The sequence below is a fragment of the Orbicella faveolata genome, unplaced genomic scaffold (assembly GCF_042242905.1).
Source record: "Orbicella faveolata isolate gen_17 unplaced genomic scaffold, um_ofav_v1 contig_27, whole genome shotgun sequence".
NCBI lineage: Eukaryota > Metazoa > Cnidaria > Anthozoa > Scleractinia > Merulinidae > Orbicella > Orbicella faveolata.
Window position 1 is genome coordinate 1,854,243 of NW_028301555.1, and position 13,682 is coordinate 1,867,924.

At 40.1% G+C, this 13,682-nt stretch overlaps 1 protein-coding gene across 1 annotated transcript; it reads left to right on the top strand.

Moving 5' to 3' along the window:
* Positions 1-1,146: 1,146 nt before the first annotated feature.
* On the top strand, positions 1,147-13,451 carry LOC110045925 (polypeptide N-acetylgalactosaminyltransferase 10-like). The gene is made up of 8 exons (XM_020751585.2): positions 1,147-2,221; positions 4,768-4,934; positions 5,669-6,041; positions 6,867-6,984; positions 7,752-8,072; positions 8,573-8,671; positions 9,308-9,445; positions 11,437-13,451. Exons 1-8 carry the CDS (start codon positions 1,869-1,871, stop codon positions 11,587-11,589), a joined length of 1,722 nt encoding a protein of 573 aa, XP_020607244.2. The 5' UTR covers positions 1,147-1,868; the 3' UTR covers positions 11,590-13,451.
* Positions 13,452-13,682: the final 231 nt, after the last annotated feature.

The following is a 13,682-nucleotide window of genomic DNA, read 5'->3' on the forward strand; positions in this document are numbered from 1 at the left end:
TGTAATACCAGCTCAATAAATGACGTTATTGTATAGATTGTGCTGTCCACAAGTTGTTCGAAATTTCTCGAAAAGTTGCTTGAAATGTCTCAGAAGGCCGTTTTTGAGTTGTAAGCGCTTAAAGCTAACTGAATTAAGGGTGTTTTTAACAGGTTGAACTGTTGCTAGGGTAACCTATTATGCCATGGAGATATCCAAAACTTATTCACCAATGATTCACCAATATTCTAACGTCACTTGATAGAGAGATCAGATCCGATAGATAGTATTCGATCCGTCAGAGTATCACTGATGAATTGCATGGCTTACCGTCCATTGTTATATCTCTCAGTTACTACGCGCGAGGTGATTAGTCAATTCTACTGTACTGCCCGCTAAAACGCTAAAATTTATAGCTGTTTTTGTTGCCAAAACGTTTCGTCAAGTGTTCTTAACTTTTTTAGCAAGTAAAAGTTTAAAACTTTCTTTTACTTCTGAAATTGTGTATTAAAACTTGCTAACGACTTCAGAGTCAGGTGCGTCAGAAATTTCACGCCGTTCTGCGTGGACACACAGTAGAGATATAATAAAAATCTTACTAACCTCGTTTTCTCGGTCCGTACTGTAAATTACGGATCCTCGTTTTTCATACTATTTCATACAATATTTTCATACTATTTCGATCTCTCTCTTATTTCCGGCCCAGAGGGCCCGTTTTTCGAAAACCCCAGAAACTTTTTCGGCCCGCAAAGGCATTTTGATCTGTATCTAAAAACAGAGAAGTGTATGCGACTGAAACTTCTTGTATGGAGGGAACCTTGGTTCATACTAAGAATATGTTTATAAAACAGCTCTGTAATCATAAGGTTTGAGATTTTGCTATGGCTTTCCGGGTGCGAAAACTTTTCGGAAAGAGAGCGTGGAGAGATTGAGCGGGAAAAAGAGAATCCGTGGACGTGAGAATATAAGCGGAAATCTTGCTAAAAATTTCGATCATTTGCAAAATATTCAGAATATGTTACGGATCAATGTAAAGCGATAAAGGTTGGTCGGCCATTGTAAAAAGTTGCACGAAGTGAAAAATAAATTGATTGAGCTCTTGAGTCGGAAGTTTTTGTGATCAACTTCATGTCCATTATATGAAGACCTTCCTTGAAAGGTAAGCACTGCTGGCCAAATATACGTACGTGGATAGGTGCGAGGAGGTACGAGCTGTTTCAAATATTTTAGTTATTTCTTTTCCTTGCTGCTCTATTTTTCTGGAAATTCTACGAAAGTACTTTTAAATAAGCAACCAGAGGACCTTTAGAGGAAAAGCGGAGCTGGAAGATGCCAACAAATGCATCAGGAAAATTTATTTGGTCAAGGAATTTCGCGTGATTCAATTGCAGTTCATTTTCCCGGCAGTTCATCGAGTCTTTCTCAAGTAGTGAATATTTATGTCGTCAACTTGATTTGATTACGCTCAAAACCTAGATGTGGGATTGCTTAACAAATCTCGATTGGTCGTCCTATCATTCTTGCATTTGCGGTTTCTGTTGTGGTGGAAGCACAAAGGCCCTTCTACCGGTGTAAATAGCGAGTTGACCTGAAGCATTCAAGCTGGTGTAACTTCCTTGGTTTCAAGTGATCTCTTGGGCTACGTTAGTTGCTAACTACAGTTGCAATAAGCGCTTGTGGATGTACAAGGATTTCACTGATGAACTGCAGTTAATTCTTCAAAGATGCCATGGATTGCTGAATTCGGCATTTGAGAGACAGCAGACAAACCATTTTACCGAATTCTTCTGGAGAAATCTGAATTTTTTAATTGGTAAAGCTGCAGCTTATTGTGTCGTTGCATTTTACTGTCTTAGGCCGAAAGGAAACCTTTGCTTTACACCTCGGTCATGCGATTCAAGTTGAAAAGAACTTGCAAATGTTTGGCAATTTTAGTCACCTGTGCGGTTGTGTATTTGTTCGCAAACTGCGGTTTCAGTGGCTGTTCAAAATACGAACTGGATCCGATCCACGTGGCAGACTCGCACCCTAAACTCGGCGAAATGATAAGCATTGAGGAGTTTTGGACGCCGGAGAAGGATAAAATCATTCCAGGCGGACCAGGTTCAAACGGGGAGCCTGTCGTAACGGAGCCAGAAAACGAACAAAAGAAAAGCAGAGCTTATTCAGAATATGGCTTCAATCAATTTGTCAGCGATCAGATTTCTTTGGATCGTTCCATCAAAGATACCAGACATTCAGCGTAAGTATAAATTAAGGACTTTCTCAGTATTTTGTTTTCTTCTGGGATCATCTCATTGTTTGATATTTAGGTCGGAACTTTTGAAATATTAATGAGAAACATGGAATTTTGTACCGTCATAAAGAAAAAAAGATACTTTCAGAGTTTTAAAATTTTTAACATCTCCCTTATTGCTCCATTTTTTCAATTGCACATGCCAGACATATCTATTGATTTTTTGATCTGAAAGAGTCACATGATTTTCTTTTGGGAATTAACTATTATGTCTATTATGGTATGGATGTCATTGTTTTGCTTCTATCAGATATCACACAGCATAATCCCATCAAATAGTCATGAATCATAAATTATTTAGCTGGCATTGCTGTAGTCTATTTGTATTTCTTAAGGAAGTGCAGTTGAATCTCTCTCTGGAGCTCTTAGTGAAACAAAGAACATTACTGAGTTCGAGAAAGTGGGTATTCAAGATAGCTTAGTTCAAGATACAATGAAACATGTATTGGGTGGACCCTACATAAAGCGGACACCCTCTATAAAGTGGACACCAGCTTGAGTCCCAAAATTTTCCTCTTAAATTTACTGTAAATAAACCTGCATTCAGTGAGCACCTCTGTTAAGCAGACAAGGACAGTAATATTAAGTCATTTTGTTGCACAAAACCTGCAACAAGTGGACACTTCAAGGGCTTTCTACTTCTAAACGCTCAGCATAGACTCCTTTAACATTGTTCAGTGATATGGTTTCAAAGCTAAGTGGATTATTTCAGATTGATGCATTGACTGACTGGACATTGTGCTATGAGCAGTCTTTGATCATACACTGTGTTACACTGAGTTACAAAAGGGTTAATAATTAACTATTATTGCACAATGTGTTAGAACCTGCTTAGAGTGGACACCCTGTATAAAGCAGACACTAGTGAGGGTCCCAAGAGTGTCCGCTTAATACAGGTTTCACTGAAGTGATGTTGAACTGTATTCTTAAGATAGAATAGAATTTAAAGTGAGATGTTTCAGGCAAATCTATGGTTGTACAGCATGCTTGCTTCAACTTGTCCTTTATGCACATTTTCTGCATCCACTTTCCGATAACAGGAAGTAAAGGACAAACCCTGTTTATGATGGAATTGTGGGTTGCACTCGCAGGATCTAAAACGTACACTTAAATTGCATGAGGTGATCTTGTTTTACAACCTGTCCTGATTTCATAGTCCAATTGAGTGGTGTTCCTTTTGTATGTTGTTTGGATTTGTCAGCTACTGAGAGCTCTCTCATTGAGTGCTTAAAATGCTATACCAGCGGGAGGTATCTGCCTCCGGTAGTTCGTGCTTGTCAAGGGTAAGCGGCCTGACAGCAAACAGACAGGAACCCTCTCTGGCCATGCAGGTTGGGATTTTGGGTGTTTGGCAGGTTGGTGATAATAAAGTATCATCAGAAGAGTTGAATTCAGGACCAGTGAAGCATTCGTCATCTATAGTACCTGGATCATGTAGCTCCTTGTAGGGAGGAGGAGGGCATGTCAATTTAGGACCGTGGACCTCTGTATAACAATTAGATTTTGAGCTTGAGATTTCTATGAGGTAGAAATCAAGAGTAAATAATCTAATTGTTTTGGTAGAATTCTAACTAAATTTCCTTCAAAAAGCAATTTCCAATCATTTCTCAATGTAGTATTAAACTTCACGCTCTAGCAAAATCGCACAGATTGTATTGGTTTTGGAAACTTGCAGCAGTGGACATGTGCTCATCGGTTCACTAAGAAGTTTTGATGTTTTACAGTCGCATAACGGTCAGCTTTCTTTCTTTAGTGTTCTTCAGAATTACATTATCCCGTAATATTTCTAAATCATCCGCAAAACATTAGAGAAACCAGAAAACCTTGCCATTATGTGGATGACCTCCAGCCACTGTACTCTAATGGCTGATAGTATACGAGTAGCTCAGCCAATCAGATCACAGCATTTGCATTAGTGTACTTAGTCTAGTAGAATTCTACTAAATTAATTTTTTTTACCATAATTGCTATGAATCTTGCAATCTGATTGGCTAATTTCTGTTGTCGATAAGAGTCAATGCATCACGCGATACCTTTTCCAGTTCAGGCTCTGAAAAAAACATTTTCTTTGACGTTCATATTGTGGTGAAAAACAAATCGAAATGTGGTTTAGCGTGGTCTGTACTCTTATCGACAACGATACACGTCATCACAGTGGTCAAAATTTGTTGTGGACTCACTCGGCTGTGCCTCCTGAGTCCACTGTGATGGCACATATCGTTGTCGATAAGAGTACAGACCACACTAAACCACATTCGATTTGTTATTTAGGGCCAGTGCCCTAATTGCCAGGCCATACTACCTCCTAAGGTATATTCATGCTAAGGCTAGGAGGTACTCCTTAAGGAGAACTAAAGTGCTAAAGCTAAAATAGATGGTTGACAGTGCAACATTTCCATGTGAATACAGTTACTGTTAGTTGTTGTGTACAGTCAGTTAAAAGGGTTTAGTTTGTCTTTAAAAGCTGTAAATTATCTTTCTGTCTTTTTCAGATGCAAGAGGCGCAAATACCCACAAACTCTCCCCAAGGCTAGTGTTGTAATAGTGTTTCACAATGAAGGGTGGTCCACCTTATTACGCACAGTTCACAGCGTTATAAACAGATCACCCCCACACATGTTGCAAGAGATAGTCATGGTGGACGATTACAGTGATAAGGGTAATTTTATGTCTTGTTTCAGGATCTAGAGATGATATTGACAATTAAGCATAATATGATGTACTTGTTGTACATAGATGGCAGAAAATGACTTTATCATCATCGTCATTGTTGTTATCATCATCTTTTTAATTGCCACATTAACAACTGCATCGCTAAATGGAGGTTGGGTGCCCAAGGCATCCAGGAGCTTCCACTATTGGCAGCCAGCTCCTAGCTGGAGACCGCTCCTATGGCTGGCAAATCCTGGAAACCGAGCCATGAACCCCCATGCAGAAGGCGAGATAGCCACCCGTCACACTGAATTAACAGTGGAAAGAGAGAGGGAAGGGAGGGGGAATGCTTGAAGACGTGCTCCCATGCAAACCAACGCTTACTGTAAATGCTATCACTGTGAAGGTTGCCAACACACGTCTAAGTCAGGAGCACATGGAGTCCTGGTGCATGTGCATATCAAAACACCACTGACCACAATGGGAGCGCAGGCACTCTTTGTTGTTAACTCCGTTAAATTGCATTTAACTGCGTTTAAAAAAGAGGTATATACAATATGGATAACAACAATTTTGATAGGATGAGAAGGCTGGCAAAAATCCACTAGGCCACCTCAATTGTTAATACAGTACGCTTGTTAGCTTGTGTGTGCAGCATGACCAATTCAGCGTTATATTTTTATTAAGAATTTAACTTCTATTTTGCTGAATTCACTGAATATGCTTGAATTTTACTTGCAGAACATCTCAAGAAGAAATTAGAAGATTACACAAAAAAATTAGGAAAAATAAAAATGGTCAGAACCAACGAGAGAGTGGGACTGATAAAAGCACGGACAATTGGTGCTATAAATGCTATTGGAGAGGTTGTTCTATTTCTTGATGCGCACTGCGAGGCTAACCAGGGCTGGCTACCCCCGTTGTTGGAAAGGATAGCCCTTGATCGACGAACAGCAGTTTGTCCTACAATAGACTTCATTGATCATAACACTTTTGAATACAAGCCCATGGACCCCTATATCCGAGGAACTTTTAATTGGAGATTTGATTATAAAGAGAGGCCAGTCCGTCCTGAGGAGATGAAAAAGAGGAAAGATCCTACTCAGGAAGTCAGGTCAGACAGAACTTAATCTTTACCCATTTAATGTTAATGTTACTTTGGCATCTAACTTTTCATTGGAAACATCTACATGTGTAAGACATGTTGGGAACTGAGAACATCGTAAACCATGGCGTATTTAGGTAATACCCATTTCAGTGGTAGTCTGTCCACCAGACAGCCAGCTGCACATTATTAGTCTGTCCTTTACATGTAGATATATGGAGTCAAGGTCCATAAACTCACAAAAAAGAATGAGGCCAGTATCCAGCCATCTAGACCAAACAAGCTTGGTCAATAAAGGACTCATTATAAGGCCTTCAGGGAAATTTCTCTTGCAGGACACAGCGTCCCAAACGGGCAAGATAGCTCCATCTTGCCTGTTAGGGTAGCCAATCACAGTGCAGGATTCTGTTTATCTTGCCCACTCACAGAGCTGACCACAAAATAAAGACGGTTACATGTAGACCGTCTGTCAGTCAGTCTGTTAGCAGTTTAGTCAGTAGGTCAGATGGCATTCATCTGTCTATCCCTCATTCATCTCTTTCATTGTCTTTTCAATCCGTGAAAAACTTTCTTCGACTTGCATGCAAATTCGATCTTGACCAAAGTGAGCACAAGTCATCACAAGTCAAAGCAAGGGCACGCAAGACCTGGCCAAAAAGAGTCCCAAGTAGAGCCAAGTTCTCAACTTGTGTCTACTTGTGAGTCCATTTGGCCAGAGCTTTAGCCTCCAGCCTTGTAATGTTTAACTGTAGGACAGCAGATATGAAGAGAGAAAGGTAAGAACATTGCCTTACCAGCTGAAGCAACTGATCAGTGATTGAATTTTTCTTGCAGGTCACCAGTAATGGCAGGAGGACTGTTTGCTATCAACCGCAAATTTTTTAATGAGTTGGGGCAATATGATCCAGGGATGTTCATATGGGGAGGAGAGCAATATGAACTGTCCTTCAAGGTAACATTTCTGAGAATAAGTTCTTGTTACATTGTATTGTTTTGCTAGAATGTTCATCATTTCCAGGACATTAAAAAAAAATTTATGTTATGTCCAAATTTAGTGAAAACCAACTAAATAAAACTACTGTTGAGTGTGTTTATAGCTCGCATCTGAATGGTCATAGACATTAAAAAGTTGGAACTTTCTTGCACAGCATAATGAACAGAACAATTTTGTAACACTCAATACAGTGTAGCTTTCATCTTAATGATCGCCCTTGTACAGCATGATAAACGGTACCACATGAAAGAATGGTGCAATAGCTTTCATTTGAATGGTCACACACTAGGGTTTCATCCACAGACTTAAAAGTTAGAACCACCTTGTACAGCGTAATAAACAGTACCACATGAAAGTACTGCTCAATAGCTCTCATTTGAATGGTCACACACTAGGGTTTCATCTACAGAGTTAAAGTTAGAATCACCTTGTACAGCGTAATAGACAGTACCACATGAAAGTACTGTTCAATAGCTTTCATTTGAATGGTCACACACTAGGGTTGCATACCCAGACTTCAAGAAGAACTGCCTTGTGCAGTGTAATAAGCAGTACCACATCAAAGTAACGGCCAATAGCTTCCATTTCAGTGGCTTCTCTGAGAATTTCATGGACAGAGTTTAAAATTAGAACCATGTTAAGTCTGAACTCATTGACTTTGTGAGTAAATGAGCAAAACCAAGCAGATTTCAATTATCAGTGGATTTTTTTCTTTTGTTTCCCAGCTCTGGCAGTGTGGCGGTCAACTGGAGAACATCCCGTGTTCCCGGGTCGGACATGTCTATCGACATCACGTGCCATATTCATACCCCAAGGCTGACGCCACTCTTATAAACTTCCGTCGGGTAGCAGAAGTCTGGATGGATGAATACAAAGAATGGCTGTACGACAAGAAGCCAGAACTCCGAAATGTAGACCCTGGTGATATCAGTGATCGAATTGCTCTTCGTAAGAGACTCAAGTGCAAGAGTTTCAAGTGGTACATGGAGAACGTGGCTAATGATACTGTCAGATCAATATATGAACCCCTTAGGGCCAATGGACCGGTATGAGAGTACAATAAACCTCTGTTAAGTTGTGTTCAGTGACAAATTTAATTAGCTACATTGCTGGTAAAAAGTATTAGCTTGGTCACTTCACTGTTTTTGCTGCGAATTGATCATTCTTTTTTCCTCTCTCTAATCCCCACTCTCATTGCAGTCTTGAGTTATATCCATACAGCCTTAACTGAATGACATTTCAACGTCGTCTTTTTTCTTGACAGGCGGTTAGGGCGGCGTCTTCACCCCGTCTCTTGTGTTGTTCTGAGTCTCACACTTAAATCCGGACTCAAACGCGTCTTAAACGCGTTTCTGTTACAGACCCCTAATTGATCCATTTACTTGATATGAGTATCATGCAAGCATGCATGTATGGATGCAACTCTCTAGGTCCCCGAGAATTCAACCAGTGCTTCTAAAAGATGGAAGAGAGCAACTATCACTAATAGTTCTCAGTAGTCTGCTGTCCTTTACGTCTAATTTAAGATCAAACGTCTTTATCCTAGATCCGAAATCCGAGTACAAATCTTTGTTTGGATTCCATGGGAAGGAAGGCAGGAGGGGAGCTGGGACTAGTGACCTGCCATGGCATGATGGGAAACCAGGTGATGTAATAGCAATACATACAATTATGCAAGGCTTGTTATAAAAAGAGAGTGGGAAGAAATGTAATAACTTCTGACTCGGCTCTGAGGTTAAAAGGGGATAAACTTAACAAAAGAAATTACATTGAGATTCAAGCATAAAGAAATAGGTTGTTTCATTTTGTTCCCTTAAGGCACGGAGCCAATTTAGAATATTAAGATATTGATATTGCCCTATATGAATTATTTTGTAAGGTTTTGAATCCTAATTTCTCCCGGTTTGTCCTCTAAGTACGCAAAGGTAGCTGATAATTTTCATTTGTAACGAAGAAGTGATTACGAAAATTAAAGTAATTTTATGTGCAAGTGCAAAACCGAAACAACTCCTACTTCATGGGTACCCGGTTCAGAAACTTGAAAACTTTTCAATGTCCTCATTATCTCGATCATATTATTTGGATGTCAATTCCAGCGGCGGAGCCTCGAACGAAAGCGACAACGCCGAGATTCGTCGCGAGGAGAATGGTGAGTAGTAGGAATTTTCCTCTCAGCCTCAGTCCGCTAGCGTCCGCGACTCCGCTGCCGAAGCGACGCACTCGCGCGTGAAATCTCGCCAGCTACCCGAGCTGATATCCATGTAATTTCCTTTATTGGCAGGCTTTTCAGTACACGTTTCTTGACGAGTTCCGACAAGACGAGGCTTGTTTAGATGTAAGTCAAGGTCACAGCGGAGCAAAAATAACGTTTTATGGATGCCACGAACTGAAGGGAAATCAAGAATTCAAATACACCAAGGTAGGGCGGGAATAGGATTAATTAAGGGTTATATTGCAAGAGAATATATGAAAGATCTTATATTTGAACTGCGGTTAAAGATATAAAGACATTAGTGATCATCGCAGTTATTTACACAACTTAGGCAGCTGTGAAATTAATCCTGAGAAAAAGTTTAGGTTTGAACGGGATTCGAACCCGTGACCTCTGCGATAACGGTACAGTGCGTTACCAACTGAGCTACCAAGCCAGCTGACAAGTGGTCACGTTGTGAGTTCGTAATATAAGAGTTAGATATTTAGCATACAGGTTTCTGTCAGCTAAAGATAAGTCATCTGCCTAAGCAGCTCCAGCGTTTGTCGTTTGTGGTAGCGTAAAAACCCTAAACACTAAACGTTCGTAAAAACAGCTTTGGAAAGTCCTTACGGCGATTAATGATGGTAATAGAACTGAGTGGAGTCCAATTCGGTCTGTGATCATACGAGTGATTAACAAAATCGGACGACCGCGAAGCGGGAGTCCGATTTGTTACTCACGAGTATGAGTACAGACTGAATTGGACGACACGATGTCCTGTTACCAATTAATCATTAACAATTACAATTTCCCACGAAAGTAAAAGTTTCATTTGATAAAGAGCTTTTTATTGTCATTTTAAATATCATAATTATAAAATATGGAGGACAGCTCGCAAAATGGCTGTGAAGTCTCTTTCAAAACAGTCACCAGAGACTAAACCTCCACAATTTTACAAAGTCAGTCTCAGTCAGAGGTTACTATAGTGATTGTAATCAATGTTGTGTTTGATGAAATTAGTGGAGAGGACTTAAAATGATTGGCTCATGTAACTGTCCGATTACAGGTGTCCGATCACAGCCAACTGTCCGATTACATTGTCCGATTACAACTTTGCAGATTAATTAGAGCAAAATACAGCAGTTTATGCACCAATCACATTTGAGGAAATTGTAATTGGTATGATTAATGTTCAAATCGGGCTGCTGATAGCCAATCACGTTCGAGAATTTTGTTATAGTTTTGATTAATTCGCTGATAAAACACCATGCGGGCTCGTTGCTCCTTTGTTTCGGACTGTTGCATTTTGTTTTGTTAAACAACAAGGCAACTCGCCCTCGTTTTCTAAGAGGGATTAAGATTGTCGACAAGGCGCCGCGGAGTCGACTAATCATTAAAAAACTTGGATTTGTTGCCTTACAAAATTTAATACGGCTAAGTTCTGCAAAGGTCAAACATGACACTGCGGGATTTCCTTGAGATGTGCCACCTTCTGATACAAACCCGCCTCTCTTGGCACGCTGAATTCTTTCCCAGTTGAGAGATGCCGGAGACTGGGCCTGAAAAAATCTACACCGACGTCTCTGACTAATTGTTATTTGCGCGCCAAAAATTCAAATCTAGCAACAACCAATCAGAGCCAGAACTCAGATTTGTGTATAGTTACGTCATCAGAATGGCATTTTTCAATTGAGTGTCGCAATAGCAAAACCAAAGTAAGCACTCTAGCCAGTCACAAAGGACACAGAGAATCCAGTGAACCACTCAAAACTCCAAGCAAATACATGTAGGTGACGCAAAGCGCGGGAAAACTGCGACGATTCGCGAATGGGTTTTGGACTTACAGTGGAACCCCGCCTTACGACCACCCCGTTAATACGGCCATCTCGTTATTACGGCCACTTTATCCTGGCCTGAACAAAAGCTCAGTCAGTCATTTTCTTACTGAAAGAACCCCTTTAATACGACCAATTTTCCATGGCCCGAAGGTGGTCGTATTAACGGGCTTCCACTGTACTTCTGATTGGTTGACAAAGTGGCGCGAGTTTTTTTAGCCAATTGCGTAGCGCTGTAATTTAAAACCAAAGTAAGTGCGAATTTCTTTCGACACTCAAGTGAAAACCGCTTTAAAAGAGGTGTGCGTTTGATATTCGTAATTTTTCATCAGTGTAAGAAGAATATTTCACTTACATATTTTTAATGTGAACTTTTTGCAGGACAAGAAATTGCTTCATGTGATTACAAACAACTGCGTAACAGCGACCAACAAAGGCTACCCAGTCATGGAGCACTGCGATGATATACCAGAACAAATATGGGAGATAAAACTCAATGATCTCTCCAAACTGACAACTAAGAAAACTCCTTAACACCTTGCAAAAGGAGTAGTATCTTAAGACTGATTTATACCGTCAACTGGCTTTCGGTTACGGACACCTTCCTTGAACGGGCATTAAGCCAAGTTCCCAGGCTCAGACAAACACTTAAGTTTTAACCTTCACATACAGACGGTTCCTCCAAAGTAGGCATGTTTTTTTGTCCAACGCTCTTCAGTTACGGGAGATTCAATCCTCCGTAGGTAAAGAGATGGCGACTGGTATATTTACACAAAATGTTTAGCGCGTAAAAACTTAAGCAACGCTCATAAAAACGTACAGAAAAGTTCAAAAACCGGCAAACCTTGCATAAACAATGCACAATGTCGCTAGCACAGGGACAAATGCTGCAAAAATATGGCTATCCCAGTACTTTATGGACTATGCGAAGTTCGCATGGTATTGTGGTATACACCCGCCATCTTTCTTTCTTACGGAGGATTATATTTCATTGTTCAAGAGCATTGTTTCTTTTAACAATGCCCATTAGTTCGGTAGTTTCATAAACTTAAGCGGAATATTATCCTGATTCCAGACGTTTTTTCTCTTCCATTTCTCAGTCAATGGTGATCCTCGACGCGTCTAGCGAGAAAAACCTTTAACCAGTGGGTTGCTGTCATTGCCGGCATTTTCGCTTTAGTATACATGAAGCAGAAAGAAGAAAAAAAAACCGTCTGGCTCAAGGGTAACGGAAGCTCGTTTATAGAACAAAATTTGCAGGTTTTGTCGCGTTACGAGGCCGGTGGCAAAAAGCAGACGACGGCAAAATCCGTTCTCCATGTTCTGCTCTTGCATGTTTGTGAATAACAATGAACGAGAAAGATGGGTGGACGAATACGCCCAATATGAAGCCATGTGTAGCGAGCAAACTTGCTCGGTCTAAAGATAGACTTGATTGGTATAACTGATAAGGCGATCAAAAGAAAATTATCTCAATTATATTACTCAGCGATAACTAGGTTTCTCTTTTTTTTAAAGAAAAGTCCAGAGATCTTTGTAATGTAGAACAACAATTAAGTTGAGATAATACGTAACTGCACTGATCTTGTCCTTTTAGTAGTCATTTCGCAGGCTGGTACTACAAGACTCTTAAAGTACATCTCAAATATCTAACCATTTTAGAAGAATTAGTTCCCGATTCCTCTGAATTTCACGTACTGTGAGTTTAATAATGAACTCTATTAGCATTTTTGACGTGTTTTTCAAGCTGTGGTGAAAATTCCATCCACTGAAGAGATTGGAAAGCCGTCATCAATACAAACATGTCATCTCCGAGGGTCCAGACAAAAGCGTTTTTAAGCATATTGATAATTCATTTTTCAGTTCCATGCAGCTCCAAAGTTGTTTTAGTGTAATTAATTATCCATGAAGGCAAATTGACGGAGCTTCATGCTAGGTTAGAGCATGTAAAATTTTCATATCGTGTGACATCAAGAGAAAATTTGACGACAAAAACTGAGTATGAACAATGCTCAGTTTTAAAAGGTGTAACGTTTGTACGCCTGGGAGGCAGGACGCGTCATTTCAAGGGAACAGAAAGTGGCGCATATGTTTGCCTTGCGCAATGCAGAAACAGGGAAAGTTTTGGAGAATTCCAGTTCTCCTGAATTTTCTTTCATGTTTGCTTCAGGGCATGACGCCTGCGCCGATGCTATTTCTTTAAATTTTTGTAAGGTGAAACCAACGAAATGGAATGAAACGTGCAGACTATGTGTTTACATAGCTTCGAGTAAAAGAACTACAATACCATGTCGCGGTTTACGATCACAAGTTTATAAATTGAACATATTTCATTGTCCCATATTTCTTAATTATATTGCTGAAATCTAATATAAAATGACACATTTTGTAAAACGTGTTAGAGTACTGTGTTAATCTTAAAAACATAAGAACTGCTTTTAGTTAAGGATTGGAAGGCGTGATGGTCTCATGGTGAATACGCGCGACTCCGGATCGAGTGGACTCGGTTCGAGCCCTGACCGGAGACATTATGTTGTGTTCTTAGGCAAGACACTTCACTGTCACAGTGCCTCTCTCGACGCGGGCGTAAAAATGGGAACCGGCGAATTTATAGCCTGCAAAAAGGC